This window comes from Pimephales promelas, chromosome 5 (assembly GCF_988280905.1).
Source record: "Pimephales promelas chromosome 5, fPimPro1.hap1.1, whole genome shotgun sequence".
In the NCBI taxonomy this organism is placed as follows: Eukaryota; Metazoa; Chordata; class Actinopteri; order Cypriniformes; family Leuciscidae; genus Pimephales; species Pimephales promelas.
The window spans coordinates 33,313,276-33,332,893 of NC_142773.1; the positions used below are offsets into that span (position 1 = coordinate 33,313,276).

The 19,618-nt window shown below is 38.2% G+C and overlaps 1 protein-coding gene across 1 annotated transcript in view; it reads left to right on the top strand.

Annotated features, from left to right (window-relative positions):
* The window catches only part of kifap3b (kinesin-associated protein 3b), a 28,332-nt gene that overhangs the window by 1,791 nt on the left and 6,923 nt on the right, over window positions 1-19,618 (top strand). The window contains exons 6-19 of the mRNA XM_039676427.2: window positions 193-292; window positions 1,446-1,570; window positions 1,667-1,765; window positions 1,848-2,026; window positions 3,743-3,905; window positions 4,777-4,877; window positions 9,721-9,829; window positions 9,963-10,075; window positions 10,252-10,417; window positions 11,171-11,296; window positions 12,731-12,829; window positions 14,289-14,374; window positions 17,920-18,085; window positions 18,417-18,498. Coding sequence (XP_039532361.2) covers window positions 193-292; window positions 1,446-1,570; window positions 1,667-1,765; window positions 1,848-2,026; window positions 3,743-3,905; window positions 4,777-4,877; window positions 9,721-9,829; window positions 9,963-10,075; window positions 10,252-10,417; window positions 11,171-11,296; window positions 12,731-12,829; window positions 14,289-14,374; window positions 17,920-18,085; window positions 18,417-18,498 — 1,714 coding nt within the window. The remainder of the gene's footprint in view (window positions 1-192; window positions 293-1,445; window positions 1,571-1,666; window positions 1,766-1,847; window positions 2,027-3,742; window positions 3,906-4,776; window positions 4,878-9,720; window positions 9,830-9,962; window positions 10,076-10,251; window positions 10,418-11,170; window positions 11,297-12,730; window positions 12,830-14,288; window positions 14,375-17,919; window positions 18,086-18,416; window positions 18,499-19,618) is intronic.

Consider the following 19,618-nt stretch of genomic DNA (forward strand, 5'->3'; position numbering starts at 1 on the left):
TTGATTTTTCCTCAATTCACTGTCAACAGTATTGTTATTCTTTAACAAACTTCCTTTTCAAAACATATGAAAAGTCATGAACTGCCGCCCAACAGCAGCAATTGCAGCGGTTTTGACTTCTCTTGCAATATATATTTTTTATTTTTGTTATCCATTCGCTTGTGAGTTTGTGATGTGTTAAATGTTTTTCAGAGACAGCACTTGGAGCTCTGGCCCGGGTATTGAGAGAGGACTGGAAACACAGTGTGAAGTTAGCAACTATTATCGTCTACGTCTTCTTCTGTTTCTCAAGGTACACAATTCCTTTACAGCGTTTTTGTCCTTTTGTCAACAGCCATACTCATTTTGTTGTGATTCTTTAAATAGAATAGAATAGACACTGGTCAAGGACAATTTTAGCATGCAGAAAATCATGCTGATGTTTACAGGGATAGTTAACCCAAAAATTAAAATTAATTTACTCATCCTCGAGTTGTTGCATACCAATATGAGTTTCTTTCTTCTGTGAAACACAAAAGAAGATATTTTGAATAATGTTTGTAACCAAAAAAGTTGTGGGGAACCATTGAATTCCATAGTATTTTTTTTTTTTTTTTTTTACATACTATGGAAGTCAATGGTGCCCCATAATTGTTTGGTCACTCTGAACATTTTTCTTTTTATGATCAAATCATGATCTTTAAGTGTCTGTTTGTGGGGACATTAGATCGATTATATTGTGTGGTATAATTCATAGACATTTGGCCTATTTATTTGTTGAATATATCTGTCAGTTACACTATTTAAGGGCTGCATATTTTTGGTTTCAGCCTAATGTTAGCCTATGAATACATTCAGATGGCTATATTTGTCCATTTTGTCCCTTCTCACTGTTATTTTTTTTATCTTGCTGTCTAGTTCTCACTGTGTTTTGAGAGGTATTATGGTGGATATATATATGCTACCTTCACTTTTAATTTTTTTATTTTAAGAAGTAGATTGCATACCATATCATTCTGATATTAGCTCTTGTATAAGGTTAAAATCCTTAATAAAACCGTGATATGTTCCCAAAACATCTTTAGTGGCTGCATATCAGGTTACTGCTTTCACTGAGATAGCTGTCAGCATTTATTTGAGCTATGAAAGAAGTCTCATATGAAGGTTTTCCTTGGCTCTCATTTTTAGATGGCTAATGTGGAAATTTCTTTCCACAAGCTAGAATGACTTTGACGTTCGAAGGATGTAATGTATGATGAGTTGTTTGGCCCGATCTTTCAGTTCTGTGTGTGTACTAATCAGGACTAGAGTAAGAAATGCATCTAGCACGTCCGTCTCGATGTCTCTGCATACCAGCCATTGTATAATTCTCAGATTGTATCGCATGCATCAGTGTCTGGCTGAATGTGTCAGTAGAGGTCAAAGGAGGACAGACCCTCACGACTCGTGTCGTGTTCTTCCTGCAGTTTCTCTCAGTTCCACGGGCTCATCACGCACTATAAGATCGGCGTGCTGTGCATGAACATCATCGATCACGAGCTGAAGAAATATGACCTGTGGCAGGATGAGTTAGAGAAGAAGAGCAAGGCTTATATCCTTTCTGTCAATTGCTTTTTAATCAAAAAGTTAAAAATGAGTCACTAAATTAGCATGTTAAATGAACTAGATTATTCCTTAACATATCCACGTGACGAGGACCCCGACAACCCGAGCTTGCGGAAGGAGCACGAGAAAACCCTAAAGAAATACCAAGGCCTCCTGGTCAAACAGGAGCAGCTTCTGCGAGGTACAGGAAGTGATTTTTTTTTAAAGTAGGAATCATTCATTAAGCTTTGTTTATATGTTCCTCTTCCTCCCTATGGCTCTAGTTGCGTTCTACCTGCTGTTGAACCTGTCTGAGGACACCCGCACAGAGCTCAAGATGAGGAACAAGAATATTGTGCACCTGCTGGTCAAGTCTCTAGAGAGGGAGAACGAGGAGCTGCTGGTGCTGGTGGTCTCCTTCCTCAAAAAGCTCAGCATCTTCTTGGAGAACAAGAACGACATGGTAAAACCCCTCATATATTACCTTTAGTAATCCAATGTACTTAGCCGGTGCCGGTGTTTCCGTGCCGGTGTCCGTATCCGTGCTGGTGTCCTTGCCGATGCCCGTGTCCATATCTGTGCAAGTGTCCATACTGGTCTCCTTAACCGTCCTTGCTGGAGTCTGTGCCGGTGTCCACACATAGGGACCAACAACTGTTATGCCACATTCTTCAAAATAACTTTTATTTTCAACAGAAGAAAGAATCTTATTTGGCCTAAATGTCTGCCATTATTCCGTGTACAGTACATGCCGGTGTCCGTATCCGTGCCAGTGTCTGTGCTGGTGTCCATATACATGCTGATGCCGGTGTCCGTATCCGTGCCGGTGCCTGTATATGGGCCATCCACGCCACGTTCGTTTTCTGTATCTGTGACGTGCCAGTGTCCGTAACCGTGTCATGTTCGTGCAGTTGTCCGCATCTGTGCCGGTGTCCTTATACATGCCGGTGTTCGTATCCATGCCGTCTGTGCCGTGTTCGTTGTCTGTATCCCTTGATGTGTCAGTGCCGGTGTCTGTATCCGGGCCTGTGTCCGTGTTCGTTGTCTGTGTCCGTATCTATGCCAGTGTCCGTATCCCTGCCGGTGCCAGTGTCCGTATCCCTGCCGGTGCCTGTGTCTGTATCCGTGCCGGTGCCTGTGTACATGCCATCCGTGCCGTTGTCTGTATCTGTGCCGGTGTCCATATCGGTGGTGGCATCCATGCTGGTGCCTGTGTCTGTGCCGGTGTCCGTGCCATCCGGTGCCGTGTTCTTGTCGGTGTCCGTATCCGTGTCAGTGATCATATCCGTTTTTCGATTCCCAACTCTAATTTATATATATATATATATAAAAAATGTATGTATTTTATACACTTTGACATGAATTTAACCCATGACATGCAGGAAAAAACTTGTATTTCCTGTCTACAAATTAACTTGCTATTACGTCAGCACATTTTACTGATTCGTTCCCTCGTTTTAAGTAAATTATGCACACAATATTATAATAGTTCCCTCGTTTTACTCAATCGTGCACGTAATGTAATAATTATTTCCCTCGTTTTACTTGATCATGCACACAATTGAAAAAATTATCTTTGTTTTTACTTAATCGTGAACACAATATTATTATTTGTTCCATCATTTTACTAAATCTGGGCCACGTTGTAATAATTTGTTCCCTTTATTTAGTTAAATCAAAACGAGGGAATTAATTCATACAATATGGCCATGATTTACTTAATCAATCAATCAAACAAATGATATAGTGTGCACGATTTATTTAAAACAAGGGAATGAATTAGGAAATTGTGGCTATGATATACAGTATATATTTTGTCCTGCTTGTCCAACTCTGGTCCACTGTCGGTTCACCTGGAACCAATCTACTCTGGCTATGAATGTGCATTTATCAAGACAGAATTTGTTTTTATTCCTGTATTCCTTAACCAAATCCTTTTTGTAGATAAAAGAAATGGACTAGTATTGGCTTTGAAAATCTTTCATCATGTACGTAACATAAAAACACATGTTGGCCAAAAAAACTGAGAAAAGAAGATGGTTCTCTTTTTTTTTCTCTCCAGACTAAGCCATTTTCAAAGGGAAAAGATTGTTTAAATCATTTCATGTAGGCCTAGTTGTTTCTTTCGATATCTAATTTAAAATGTTTTACGTGTACTTCACTTGTGCGTTTGTAACAGGCTGAGATGGACACAGTGGAGAAGCTGGCTCGTCTGGTTCCATGTGAGCACGAAGACATGATGAACGTCACTCTGCGACTCCTCCACAACCTCTCCTTTGACACGGGCCTGCGCACCAAGATGGTGCATGTGGGTTTACTGCCCAAACTCACTACTCTGCTGGGTAACTCTCTTACCTTTCATACAAAAGAGATTGGACCATAAAATGGTAAAGGTTAAAGATGCGCAGCCCACTAATCTCCGCAGCCATATCCAAACAATTATGCACATTTTTTGTGTGCTGTGCCAACTATTAACGCTCCAACAGTTAGGGGCGAGTTTAAGAGACTACCTGGCTGGTGTCGTAAAGCCCCTCCGTGTCCTCCTACTCTGGCAGCGACGTGGGTCATCTGTGTCTGCAGACACTAACGAGAAGCACATGTTCCAGCCACCGAGGGCCCGCCCAAGACGGCCCTCGCTTATTAATGCCACTAAAATATATGCCGCCTCCTGTGTCCCCAATTAAACAAACTAAGCAAACCTCTTCTCTCCTTTTCTTTACCTACTCAGCTTTCCCTCACTTTTTTTTTCTCCCCAGCGGTCACATCTGCTTCTAATCGCCGATGTGATAATGTGTTCTAGGGTGTCTCGGGTCCCACCTGCCATGCTTGGACTTATAATGACTGATTATGCCATTGATCTATCCGAGTGTTTCCTATCTCACAGGGGAGTATCAGCATTAGGGAGGAAGAGTAGGAGGGCGTAAAGTGTTATTAATGAGAGTGTTTGTAGGGAGAAGTGTGAGTGTTTGGGTTGTGTATCTGTGCTCTCTCTCTCTCTCTCTCCCTCATGGAATGAGTTTGGATCGTGATCGCATACACCACATTCTCTTATCTCCAAACTCTATGATAAATAACTCGCACTCAGCATGAGCCAGTATAAATACATTATGTAACTGACCACGACTGATCAATTTAGATAACGCTTTAAAAGTTTACACACGTTGTGAATCTCTCTGAAGGGTTTTTTTTCTCTCATTTTTTCTTCTTCTGTAGGTGATGACACGCACAAGCACGTAGCGATGCGCATCCTGTACCACATCAGCGTTGATGACAAATCAAAATCCATGTTCGCGTATACTGACTGCATCCCTCAGGTCTGAGTCTTCTTCTCACTTTTATTCACTTTTGATTATTGAGATTAGGGCTTAACATTATTCTGTTGATTATTTCCTAAATTAATTAGGGTAACACATTTTTTTTTTACAATGTCCTTGTTACACGTTACATGTTGTTACTATAGTAATAACAGTATATTATGCATAATTACATGCAACTATCCCTAAAACACACCATAAATAACCTTATTGTGAGAACATGTAGTTCATTAATATTACTTAGTACTTAATAATACATTTAGACATTTTAAATGTAGTTATAGTTATTGGAAAAATGACACCTAAATAAAGTGTAACCTTAATTAGAAATTCTCCAACTTGCCCAATGTTAAGGTTTTGATAAAAAAATAATAATAATAATAATATTAAGCAAAAAAAAAAAATTAACAGGTTCTAGCAAGACATAGACATAATTTCCTTCCCTTAACATAGTAGCACGTTACATGTTAGACAATTTTTTCAGTAATGAGAAAGTAATTTATGTATTATAATAATTGTTACTTGTCTTAAATATTCAGTTAGTTGACTTAAAACTTAATTTACCTGCTCGTATGATTGGCATCTGTTTGATTGACAGGCATTTACATTGCTCTTTTGTTCCTTATTGTTATGAATTCAATGCATTTAATGGCCACAATTCTTTATAATTATAATAGTTTAATTATATTATATATTATATTTATATTTATTATCTTATATTATCTTTTTAGTTTGTGAGTCACTAAAATACAACATAAATAGATTGCTCTGCAGCTAATTCCCTTTCCACATTTAAGGATATTCTTCCGTCCTGTACTTAGACAGTGTGACTTGTTTATACTTTGATTTGAATTGATAAATGAATGGGCATTGCTTGAGTTGGGCTCTCAGGTTATTCCAGAGCCCGACACGACACACAGACACGCACATACTTTTCCCTCGTAGTACTGAAAGCTGGTACTTCAACTTGGCCGTAACCACTCAAATTGAAGCAGCGATCTCTTTTTATGAATAATCTTTGAATATTTACTGGTAGCAGGACCCGATTTGCTTTATACACTAATTCTACAATATAAAAATCAATTAAGTCCATGAATTTGAGCATGTTACTTCGGAAAAACAATATATATGTATTTTCGAGGTATCCTACCTAATGAATAACTCTGATTGCTCGTTTTTGGAGTATTACAGTTAAATATGACAAAATAAGCGCTATTTGCTGCTCTTTTAACTTGTGTGTGTCATGTATGTATCATGTGCGTACCACACAGTGTTGTAAAGTGGGCTAATTGTAGTGCTGTGTTTCTCTCACATGGCGTTAATGAGATAACAGAGCTAATTTAAAAGGAGGGGCCTCTGTGGGGTCACCAGCAATTGCCTGGGTACAATTTCTCTGAAATAACTTCTGCCTGAGCGTTGTCATCTTTAAAATGCTTGTCTTCTCTAATTGGGTGAAAATGCCTACCAGATGCTTGTAAAAGAAAAAGTTAAATTCCTTAACCTAATCGCTCCGCCGATCCGCCTGGAGACGGTTGTGGCATGATGTCAGTCAGAATAGCTGCGGGATTCCTCAGGGAGTTATGCAGTGTTTTTCTTTCTTTCTTTCTTTCTTTCTTTCTTTCTTTCTTTCTTTCTTTCTTTCTTTCTTTCTTTCTTTCTTTCTTTCTTTCTTTCTTTCGTTCTTTCTTTCTTTCTTTCTTTCTTTCTTTCTTTCGTTCTTTCTTTCTTTCTTTCTTTCTTTCTTTCTTTCTTTCTTTCTTTCTTTCTTTCGTTCTTTCGTTCTTTCGCTCTTTCGTTCTTTCGTTCTTTCTTTCTTTCTTTCTTTCTTTCTTTCTTTCTTTCTTTCTTTCTTTCTTTCATTCAGCAGTTTGATTTTTCCATTTCATTTTTTTTGTGCCCGTGTACTCGTACAAATTAAAAGTAAAAATGTGAACTGCCTCATGATTTATGTGTAACAAATGGCTCCCTACATTATTACAGGAAGGTGCTACAGCAAACACATGACGTTTTCTGTGCGCTCAGACAGAGCGTGGATAGCCTATTAAATCGAGTTCTCTTTCATGCCTTCTTGCGCTTGAACAAACAAATTCACACAAAATTATGAAAAAAATGCCATGCCTGTATAGCCAAGTATCCTTGTGAAACATAAGTAATGTCTTAAGAGAACCTTAACAGCTGAAAAGAATGCATGTGTAACAATATATTGAATACGTGCAGCTCTTAAAGTGACAGCAGCCTGATAAACTTACTGGTTAAGCCCTGCTGGAGCAGCTCTAAATATTCACTGTGTTATTAAATGAAGATAAAATATGATATAGCAATAATATAAACAGGGTAGCAGTAGCTCCTACAATACAATTTAAGAGGTGTAATTGGGCTTGAAAATAACTAGGAAATCTCTATTCACTAAGCCAACTAATTTGATTAAAATTTTGCCCAATGTTTTGAAAACATTAAAAATGCAATGAAAATCCAGGTATCGGTACTTGGTATTAAAAAAAAAAGTATCTGTATTGAACTTCTGGAAGTTCTGGAAAAAGTAGCATCGGTGCATCCCTAGTTTTTAAGTTTCTTCCTTTTTTGTTTGGTGTTTGTTCCGTCTTTCAAGTTTGTTAAGTACATACTTTCATTCTTTGTTTGTTAATTATTAATTTTGTTTGTTTTTTCTTATTTTCATTTGTTATTTTATTTCTTTTGTTTCATTTTTTGTTTCATTTTGTTTTAATTCTATCTTCATTCCTTTCTTTTGTTTGCTTGTTCATTCTTTCGTTTTTCTTTCTTTCAGTGGTTCATTCTTTCAGTTGTTTATTCTTTTGTTGTTTCATTCTTTTGTGTTTTTTTGTTCTTTCCTTCTCTCTTCCTCATTGTGAAGACTCTTGTGACTCTTTATCAATAGCTGAAGTCACTCTGTGAGTTTCTGCCTCTAGATCTGGCGTCCCTCAGGTCTGCTCTGGCAGTTCGCCTGGACCCTCTTCTTTAAGGGAGGATTTAGATCAAACGGCCTCGCTGCTCTGGGTTCTGAACTGGCGAGGAGAGGCCCGGCATTGGACCCATTCCTCTGCCACAAAGGGGTCTAGCTATAATTACTCAAAGCTGTGAGGTGTATGTGTGTGAGGAAATGCTTGCAGGGGTTATGGAGCTATGAAACCATGGAGAGCTCAGAGACGGGGGAGTGGGGGGGATGACTCAGGGGTACGAGGCAGGGCCTCCCATTGCTGGTAAATAGGAGCAAGCAGGTGCCAGTGAGTCTAGACTGCATGATTTGGAGGCCTGGGACCAAGTTATGTGATACTCAGTATGGGAGAGGCCTGATTGCTCACTGGTGCCTCTTCACAAGCCTGCATTGGACTGTTTGTGCCTTCCTGTTTAACATCCAACTGGCCCACAGCATGGCTGTGCCCATTGCTCATCTTTCTTCATCTGTTCATCTCCTTATTCTTCTCTTCACCCACACATGCTCAATTCATTGGCTGCTGTACAGTTATCTCCTTAATGTAGGCCTGCAGTGTCCCTCTCATTGGGCCATTATCATCTGCAGCGTTGATCTGATTAAAGTAGACTGTGGGATATTGCCTCAACTCTCTCTGGCTCATGAATAAAAACACAAATAACAATCCCTTCGCCAACACTGACAGCACTAATACTTCTCCCTGTCAGGAACCATCTGTTTCATCATTTATTTCTTTTCTTTTGTTTTCACTCTGGTTGTTGCACTGTACTCCACATGCAATCCTCTTCAGTTTTAAATTGTGCTTCAATAAGTCTATTGTGACATCACACTGCGAGGACATTTGGAAATCTCATATATGCCTCATTGTGACGTACTATTCGGCATCACATTGAGCTTTTTTTCAGTTACTTTTCGGTCAGACAGGTGTCAGTCCAGATGAATGTTTCTTTGTGATTATTCTTATAGTAGTAATTAGTTCTTATTCTTAAATAGTTTACTACGACAACAGTAATAATAAAATGTAATTTATTTAGTTATTATTTATTTTTAAAATACAATTAATTAAAATATAATTTTAAATATTTAAATATCATTTTAACTGTTACTATTAATACAAAAAATATTATTATTGATAGTTTAGTATTAAAATATTAATATCGATGTTAATTGTCGTCATCAGAATTATGCTGAATATAATCTAAATAAAATCAATGAAATGTTTATGATCCATTTCTTCACTACTTTATATTAGGATTCACACTAATTTATAGACCATTTCACAAGATGTAAACAACACTGGTCCAGAAACACTTCCTGTTTCAGTTTGTAACTGTTTTCTTTATTTCACATGAAAAGAAAACATCTTAAAGATGTTTGTTTAACTTTTTGATTCAGTTTTAAATGTTCTGTTGGTTGTATTTTATCCCAGCTTTTATGTAGTGTTAAAAAACTGAAACAGGAAGTGCTTCTGGACCAGTGTTGTTTACATCTTGTGAAATGGTCTATACAGCAGGTGAACCTTAAGCAAAGTGAATGGACTAAACCGGTCTAAAAGGATCATTCTAAACATGCTATCATGCTAATCTGCGTGTGCCTTTAAGCACTTAAGACACCGTTTCCTGCGATTTTTGTTGAAATACATTTTCCACTTCTGTAAAATAAAGTCTGTCAATGCATATATCATGTGCCATGTTTGTAGCTGTGTAAAGACAGTTTGGACAACATCAAAATTCCAGATTTTTTTTTCTGCTGTCCTGACCAAACTTTTACGTCAAGCCCTGCTATACTTTTATAGCCTGCTGATTTAATGTTTTCATGTATGATATACATTATTATTATTATATGATACATATTTTGAAATTTTGAATGATACCTTTTGTTGTGTTTGAGCAGCTCATGCAAATGCTGTTTGAACACAGTGAAGAGAGAATCGACACCGAGCTCATTTCCTTCTGCATCAACTTGGCTGCTAATAAGACTAATGCTCAGATTATCTGTGAGGGTAAGAGCCACAAATATAGCATACTGTCACACATCAGTGACTTTTGCTTTCTGTAATTAATAATACATGAAGTCTGATCAAACTTGTGATTAATCTCTGGCTGAAACTGATTGTTTGATTATTTGCTCTGCAGGTAATGGATTGAAGATGCTGATGAAAAGAGCACTCAAACTAAAGGACCCGCTGCTGATGAAAATGATTAGGAACATCTCGCAACACGATGGACCCTTGAAACAGCTCTTCATTGTAAATACAATATTTCTGTCATTCCAAGTTACACATTATAAACTTACTGAAAGCATCATTTAAATCATTGGCATGTTAGTAAAATTAGTTTTTAAAAATTACAAGACTTTAGTCTGTGTTACTGTTAAATGATTGCTAGAAACCCCTAGAGATATTTGATGCATTTTACTCTCCAGGACTATGTGGGTGATCTGGCAGCTCAGATCAAGCTGGAGGGCGAAGAAGAGTTTGTTATTGAGTGCTTGGGTACAATGGCAAACCTCACCATACCTGACCTGGACTGGGAGCTCCTGCTGAAAGAGTACAACCTGGTGCCTTTCCTCAAAGACCACCTCAAACCTGGTAAAGCTAACATGTACCTGTTTGTGTTTGTGTAGATCATGTAACAAATTTTTTATAGTTCTGTGCCGATAAATCACCGATAAATTTCATTCCTACTGACCTCCAGAGGCAGTGCAAAGCACTCGTGGATAATCGCTGCGGCAGCTAGATAGATCTAGAAGAATTTTTCTTTACTAGCCGGCAATCAAACGCGAGTTGAGCACTAACGTCAGAATCGGAGGAAGTTGTGGGTGGTGGGGGAAGTGACGTATGCCGTAAAGCGGTCGAATTTTGTAGTTCTTTTTGTGCTCGGGTTCCTACCCGAAACCGGAAGTTACAAAGTGCTAGTAAAAGCGATACCTTCAGTCATTCAACCTATTGTAAGTCGATGTATCATCTCAATGGGTTTTGGTAATTTGGTAATATTATAAATTATGTTGCTTTAAATTGCTATATGAAACAGTAACTAGTATGCAACCCTGACATTTTAATTTGCAGTACGGTATATTGTGCTACATCACATTCTCTCTCAATTCTGGATACTGTTTTTGCAATCAAATTTTTTGTACAAATGGCCTGACTTTTGACAGTCCAATCATATGTCTCAAAGGAGCTTCTGTATAGTAGGTCTGTATAGTCTTACTATATGTGCATATATTGCACATTTTGGGAAAGGTAGTAAATCATCCATGTTCGTTCCTTGTAGGAGTAGTAGGGTATACATATTTTATCATCATACTAAACCCCATTTGATCTTTGACCTCTGTGTTTCAGGTTCAGCTGAGGATGACCTGATCCTGGAGGTGGTGATCATGATCGGTACGGTGTCAATGGACGACTCCTGTGCCGTCATGCTGGCAAAGTCCGGTATCATTCCTGCTCTTATTGAGCTGCTAAATGGTAAGAGCGCTGCCAACATTTACACACCTTAATTAGCATTGAGCCAGTGTCTGGGTGCTTAAAGAAACAAACGGATCTCCAATCCCTCGACAAAAAAAATATTTTTCATTATCGCTAGCCAGAAAAATAAATTCTGGAAAAAAAGATCAATGCTGTTTTGATTTCTACTTTTGTTTGGCCGAATCACGAAAGCTGCCCCCCTGCTTTGCGTGTCTGTAGCCAATCATGTACCATGTTTCAATTTGGCATGCTTTGTCTTTGCTAATGTGATCTGATGGAATGAGTTTTGAAGAGTTTATTGAGACTAAACTAATATTAAATTAGAATAAATTACAATAAATAAACAGCCCATGGCTGCAAGGGACACGGAGGGCTGGTTCTCGCTTTATGCATTACGTGCTGGGAAGTGACAGTGTTTTCAGGAACAGGAAAGCACCAGGCTCATGGTATGCATCAGATTTGCTGGTTCTGCTCAGTGTGAGCCCTCATTTCAATAAACCCGGATGGCGGGTTTTTTCTTGCCATCAAAATAATAAAGAGGGCAAAGAGGTGGAGGGCCAAGATAGGGACCATACAGTGCAGCTCTTCTCAAAGAGAAAAAGAAAAGAAAGTTCTTGAATTGGCCACTTTTTTGTTATCCCACTCCAGACACAATGGTCTCAATTACTTGACATTCAACATCTGAAATGTTTTTGCACTACATGCCATAAAATATTTAGATTCTTTGATCACAACAATCCAATAACGCATCTGACATTTGTTTCCCTCGTGATAAGCATTATGTGGCAGCTCTGCATTGACAGATGCTTGGGTATTGTCTTATTTACATATCATTTCGGCACTTGTGTTCGTATACTCGTTCATTGGCTCTTTCTCTTCTGAAGAAGTGTTGAAATGTTCTCTTTGATGTCATTTGTAGCTTGTGCAAAGCATGTACAGCTTCTTGCTGTAGCGGTATTCAGTATCTGGTCCCATGGAGCAGCTAAAGCCTATTTGCTATCATTCTTCTAGAGGAATTTGGATCCCAGGGGACGAGTTCATTCTGAGCCAGATCAAAATTGAAATAAAGGCTTTTATTAAAGTTAGGAGGGGGGCCGTTACAACCACACACTTCTCCATAGGAGCTTTATGTATCGTTTCAGAGGAAAAGTTGATACTCTCGCCAAATGGCGGCTTCTCACGAGAGCCTTCATACATAAACATGATCCACTGGAGGAGGTTTTGATCACCTCGCATGAACAGGCACCATTGGATAGGAAATGCCTTCGTAGTGTGCGTGCTTGTTAGATTTCCCGTATTGCATTTCAAGCTTAATGCTGATGTGCAGATATTCTTGTGATAAGGAAAGTATTGTGCCTTCTTCAAATGAAGCAAAATGCTTTATTTTATGGGGTCAAAGTATTGTTCTTCAATTGCTTGTGTTGCTGTTTCCAGCCCAACAGGAAGACGATGAATTTGTGTGTCAGATCATCTACGTCTTCTACCAGATGGTCTTCCACCAGGCCACAAGAGATGTCATAATTAAGGACACTCGTATCCTTGTTACAATAAATTGATTTTCAGTGTATGTTATTCTCAGCAGATGTTTTGTAAATGGTCTTTGACATCTGTTTGGCCTGTGTTCACCGATGCATTGATACTGTTGGGTTCTTCAGTCTTTAATACTGCAGCTTCATGTAAGATCACGTGCTTATTTTCCCGTCCACACATAAGGAGAATGTTTAAAAAAAAAACAGTTTTGTCTGCACTGTAAAATTGTTACCCTACAGATCTATTACTACTTGATCTGACCCGTAAAAATGACTTTCGTGTGTGTAGCTTAAGTATTCAGGTTGATTCAGACATTAAATAATATTTTGTTACAAGGTTTCGTTGCAAAACATTTTATAGTACATACTGTGATGCGTCTGAGGTAGACCGACATCCAGGCTAATAACAGACCACATAAGACCCTGACCAATGACACTTTTAACTATTTAGTTTACATACTTTCTATGGCAAGATTGGTCAAAATGTGTGGCTTTAATATTATTAGCAACAAAATATTACACAACATTAATAATACAAAATATGATCGATTCCTAATATTAATAATACAGAACTCCTATCAATACCTTTACATTAATACACTCTTACTCTATATTTAAGAAGGGCAATGAGGTGGAGGGCTTAGATGGGGGCCGTCTCAACATACACAGCTCCTTTCAAAGAGAAAATGAAAAGAAAGTTCTTGAATTGGCCACTTTTTTGTTATCCCGCTCCAGACACAATGGTCTCAATCACATGACATTCAACATCTGAAATGTTTTTGCACTACATGCCATAAAATATTTAGTTTCTTTGATCACAACAATGCAATAACGAATCTGACATTTGTTTCCCTCGTGATGAGCATTATGTGGCAGCGCTGCATTGACAGATGCTTGGGTATTGTTTTATTTACATATCATTTCAGCACTTGTGTTCGTATACTCGCTCATTGGCTCTTACTCATCTGAAGAAGCGTTGACAATTATAAGTAATTATAATTATATTGTAAATATAAGATTTTAAAATATAAGAAATTTTACAATGAACTTTTGAGCTGATGACAACCTCGTACTTTACAATTACTTTACATAGTTTCTATTGCAATATTGGTCAAAATGTGTGGCTTTATTATTATTATTACCAACAAAATATGACACTACATTAATAATACTTAAAATTCAAAATATTGATTATAATAATAATACTGAAATCCTGTCAATACCTTTACATTAATACACTTCAACGCTCTTACTCAATATTTAAGAATGAAGAAGGTGCACTAGGTATCACTGGCTATAACAAAATGTAATCTTTATTGAACACGAATTTGGTTAGGATTTTTACAAGATGCTAATGTTTTTAACTGATTGAAGATTTGTAATTATGGTAATTGAGATTGAGCACAGCAATTATTGGGCTTTAATTGTCAGTGAATTGTGAACTCCTTAACCGTATCTCCTAGAGGCCCCAGCTTACCTCATCGACCTAATGCATGACAAAAATGTGGAGATCCGACAGGTGTGTGACAACACTCTGGACATTATTGCCGTAAGTATTCTAAAACAACCCCACTACACTCAAATCTGAATCAGAGACCTCTGTGTGTTTTTGCTCAATGCCGACCATGTGTGTTTACAGTGCCGATAAAATCTCTGCAGTTAATGTTCACTCACTGACATTAGATAGCAGTAATTGGTGGTGAACTCTGAGAGCCAGGTTTGTTTGGGGAAGTGTTTCATTCATTTTATTAGCCTGCTCGTTAAGCCTCGGCCACATGAAAGCGTGCGTGTGGGATCTGGTTTGTATCCGTGGTGACAGAGAAAGTGCAGATGTGTGGCTCTGGCTCAGCAGACTGACATGTTTGAGCTGAGGCTGACATTGGTGTCAAGTATGCAGATTTACTCTTTCATCGGCCATTCTATGAGGCAGTCATCAATTGCGTTTTTCCATCTTAAGCTAAATTAATTTTACAGATTAGTTTGAGATGAAAACTTAGTTAAGCTCATTAAGATGTTCTTTCGAATTCCCACTTTGTAATTATTATTTGTTTACTTCATGGTAGCATAGCTGATATTTTAAGATCATATTTTTCACTTCATCTTTATCTGTAAGTCTTTTTTTATTGCACATTGTCAACTAACATCTACTCCATTTTGATTAATGGAGTTGTGATCCGATTTCAAAATGTTTCTCAAAGCATCTATATCCTTGTAGAATTGACCTCCAACTCGCCCCAACAAACATCTGATTTCCTTATTTTCTGACTAGAGAAGTATAACCCACGTGAATCATGAAATGGCCTAAATCAATTACTAAACCATCTGCAAAATGCAAATGCAAATACTGCAGCTCATGATTCTGTGTTTTCAGTGTCTCAGATCAGATTGTTTTGCTGTAAATGCTGCTCATCACGAAATTAGGGTAAGTTCATGGTGGTGCAGGTTTTTTCCTTAATTTTTAGTCATCCTGAAGACCATGATTAGCTAGTTCGAGAGTTTATTTGGGGCTGGAACTCTACAGGCAGGATTAGACTTTTGCTTTTTTGAGACAGTATCTAGATGCATCAATGAATATTTATTTTGTTAATCAATCTAGAACATACATTAATGATTACTTGACCCAACTAATAATTAATTCACCCTCATGTCCTTCCAAAACTTTCTTTCTTCTGTGAAACACAATGAGATATTTTGAGGAATGTTAGAAGCCAAACATTTTTGGTCATAGACAAATAAAAGAAGAAAAAAAAACATTTCTTAAAATATCTTCTTTTATGTTCCACAGAAGAAAGTCGTATATGTTTACAGGAGGGCGGGTAAATGATGACAAACTCTTCATTTTTGGGCGAACTCTAAAATATTGGGTGCAGGTTTGTGTGGGTGTGTATTCTCACTGGCCCTCTGGGTTTTGCATCAGGCTTCTTGCCCCGGGCTCCCGCGCAGTTCTGCACTGCTGTCCACATGATGAATGGACACAGCAAAGAAAAGAGAAACAGGGCTTATTTACTCAGGTTCTGCCACAGGGGGCCTCGGCTGATTAATCCATATTTTCATTCAGCGGAGCAGGCGGCGGCAGTGCGCCTCTGTGGGCCTTTAGACCCTCGGACAGAGAGCTGGCCTTGAGCTCTGAGCCCCAGCAGCCCTCCTCCTGCACCCCCCACCCCTCTGTTGACTCACTGTACAGAGCTAATGCTGAAAAAAAAAATCCCAACCTCAGCATGAGTTAGTATTGGTACATCTAATACTTTGTCTCAGCAGAGATCGTTTAACTTTTTAGTCTTTCTTTATGGGGTGCGCTCTGTGTAAACGATGCTAGACGTGTTTCCCACTGTGCCGAGAGTAACAAATTCATTCATTGTCTTCCGTTTAGTATAGTTAATAAGTATCTAGTTCTACTAGTATCTACTAGTTTTCAAAGCATTTGAAAACTAGATTTCATTATGGGATAGCTTTCCCAAAAACTCACCCTGTCACTCCAAAACTATATAATTTTTCATTTTTCAAGTTTTAAAGTTCAATGCACTTGATTGTCCCCAAAGAGGAATCTGTCTTGGACCCATGTTCCACAAACAATAAAAAGTAATATAGTGGCAAGCCATCACACAATGTAAAATACAAAAACCATCATAAAATTGTACATTAGTACAATGTTTTTTTTTTCTGATGAACTATCCCTTGAACTCAAGAAGTGTATTAATATTGTTTAAACCTGTAGAGATGTGGCAAAATTATGCTAGAGGATATTATCATAGCAACAAAATTCATCAGAATGCCTTCATGAACATGTTGAATGTAAAGGTTGAAATAAAACTGTTTTCTACCCATTTTACTTCTGTAATGTAATGTGAAGCAAGATATTAAACAAAAAAAGAGCTTTCTATCCATCAGGACCTGATTGAAAAATGGTCTTGTCTCTTGTGTTTGGAAGACAGGGGTCGAAAATATGGCTTGATGACCTCAGCCAAAATGCCAAGTCATAGGTGGAGTTTTGATGAAAGATTATGAAAATATATTGCAAAAAGAAATGTGCAAAAGGTTTCTATTTCAAATCAATTCTGTTCTATTAATCAAAAATATTGAGCAGCGCAACCGATTACAACAGCAATAATAATAAGAAATGTAATGTGAACAACAAATCAGCATTTCCAGAATGATTTGCGAAGGATCATGTGACACTGAAGACTGGAGTTACGGTTTACATCACAGTAATAAGTTACATTTAAATAATCTAAAAAATATACAGTTATTTTAAATAGGTATAATATATATATATATATATATATATATATATATATATATATATATATATATATTTTTTTTTTATCAAATACATGCAGCCCTGGTAAGCATAATGGACATCTTTCAAAAACATTTGTTACAAAATTTTACTGACACCCAAACTTTTAAATGTATTGTATATGTGAATTGATTAAATTGTATTTATTATATACTTAACTGATTGTACAGTCACACTTATCTCAGAAAAGCACTAGTTCAGCACAGTTACATTGGAAGAGGTGTATTAAGATGGTGGTAGACAGACTGAAACACTTGACATTCGTTGGCAAAAGAATCCAATTGCACAAAATCAACGGATTCCCCATCTCACCAAACGCGCTGGCTGTGCAGAATGCTTACGTCTGTGTGCGACGTGTGTGTTGTGTGTGGCACTTCACCCAGTCTGTGGGCTCTGCACCTTTAATCACCGACCTCACTGGATTAAACCAGAGTCTGTTTCTCTGTGGCTCCATCAGCAGCCACAGCCTATAGGGAAAACCCTGCTCAGACAGAAGCCCTCATTGTGGGATGAAATATATCTGCTGCGGAGGGTCCGGTTGCTGTTAGAAGTCTGTGTAACGCTAAATGTTAGATTGCCAGGCATGACAGTGTATGGGACCCTCTTGCTCTGATATTGACTGGAAATCTCATGTGGGGAGTTCAAGCAGAACTGGCGCTGAAATGCAGAATGCCAGTCCTGTTTTGACAACGTTAAAAAATACACGAATTTGCACAGCTGTGTGGTATAATTTGGGCTTAAGGGGTGTAACACATCTCAGGCAAATAAATCTACGTGTTTGTGTGTGTTCTGCAAAGGAGTATGATGAAGAGTGGGGGAAGAAGATCCAAAGTGAGAAGTTTCGCTGGCATAACTCGCAGTGGCTGGAGATGGTGGAAAGCAGACAGATGGAGGAAGGCGAGCCATACCTGTATGGAGACGACCCGGACGGCCTAGAGCAGCCTGATCTCTTCTACAGCACTGGTTAGAAACCACACATACACACCAAAACAGCCCTCAGGGGAACATGACTGAGACCACCAAAGACACTCCATGTTTTCTTGTCTGCGGACATGACTTGATTGACATCCTGTGCCACAATCTGACAGACATGGAAAGTTAAAACCCTTACGTTTAGATCAGATTTTCCACGAGAATTGTGATGCTGTATTTTGGCGAGTTGGTGTCATCAAAGGCTTGTCGTAGTGAGAGGTTGTCAGGAAGATAAATGAGGAGAGCTGCTGGGTGGAAGTGGCTCTGCTGGGTCGCTGTCTCATACGTTTGTTTGCTCTATATACTCTGTGTGTGTGTACAGACGGTATGATGCCCCCTGAGCCCGGCCTCAGTCCAGACTTCTACAGCCAGTTCCACTCTCAGAATGGAGACTTCAACGCCTGGTGAGTGAGCAGCTGTTACCCTCATCAGCTTCTCTTTCTTTAAATACATATGTAAAATGATTTGTTTAAGGTTTTTTCTTAAATCATAGTCATGTCACCTTTGTTTCTATTGCACTTTATACAATACACATTGTTTACAGGATAATAACAGAATCATGCAAACAGAGATCAAATCAGTTGTAAAGCAGCTCTCCAGTCACTAGCTGAAGTCTGTTCAGTGTTGATTCAGTTCAGTTCAATAACTGTGTAAAGTTCATCAATTACAAAATGAGTTCCATTTAGCTATACTGAAGACAATTATTGTCACTCACTATTCACTTCGTGTCAAATCAGTGTTGGTTCAGTTCAGCAACACTGTTCAAATGTTGTTGTTGCGAAAATCATCAATTATGAAACGTCAAATTATGAAAGTCTAAGCTATAAAGCAGCTCTGCCAAAAAAGTGGTGTCATCATCATCCAGTTCACAAGACCTTAGTCAGGGTAGCGCCATATTTCATTTTTGACTAATGAAATTAAGGGGATAAAATAGGGCTTTCAAAGGATTGTATTGTTGTTTAACCATTCATCAATTCGTTCATCAATATGAACAATTTTTTTTCGAGTCAATTCATTTATTTCGTTCATTGAATGAACCAAATGACTCGAAAAAAGATTCATTCATTTTGTTGAATGAGTTCGAACAGGAGTCATGAATGCGCATCACAGAGCAAGAATACAGGAAGAAGCCATCTTTGAAAAAAAGTCTCTACCAGTCGATCTACGAACGCCGATCCATGTGAGCTGAACTGTGCAGAATCTCATATGGTCCGTTGTTTCCAGAAGAAACACAAACACAAACCGTTTTCTTCTCTTCAATATGTACACGTAGCCTACTGTTCGCGCTTACTTTATCACCTTATTCACATCTCACCAGCGCACTTGGATCGGCGTTCGTAGATCGACTGGTAGAGACTATTTTTCCAAGATGGCTTCTTCCTGTATTCGCGAAGTTTACTGTGTGTATAAAATATCTTCTTATTAAACTATATGGACACTGACAAAGTTCTCAATGCTTCGGTTTGAATGTAGGGACCCTTGTCATGCTGTCGTGTTAGTGTGGGGCTATTTTGAGCCTTGTTC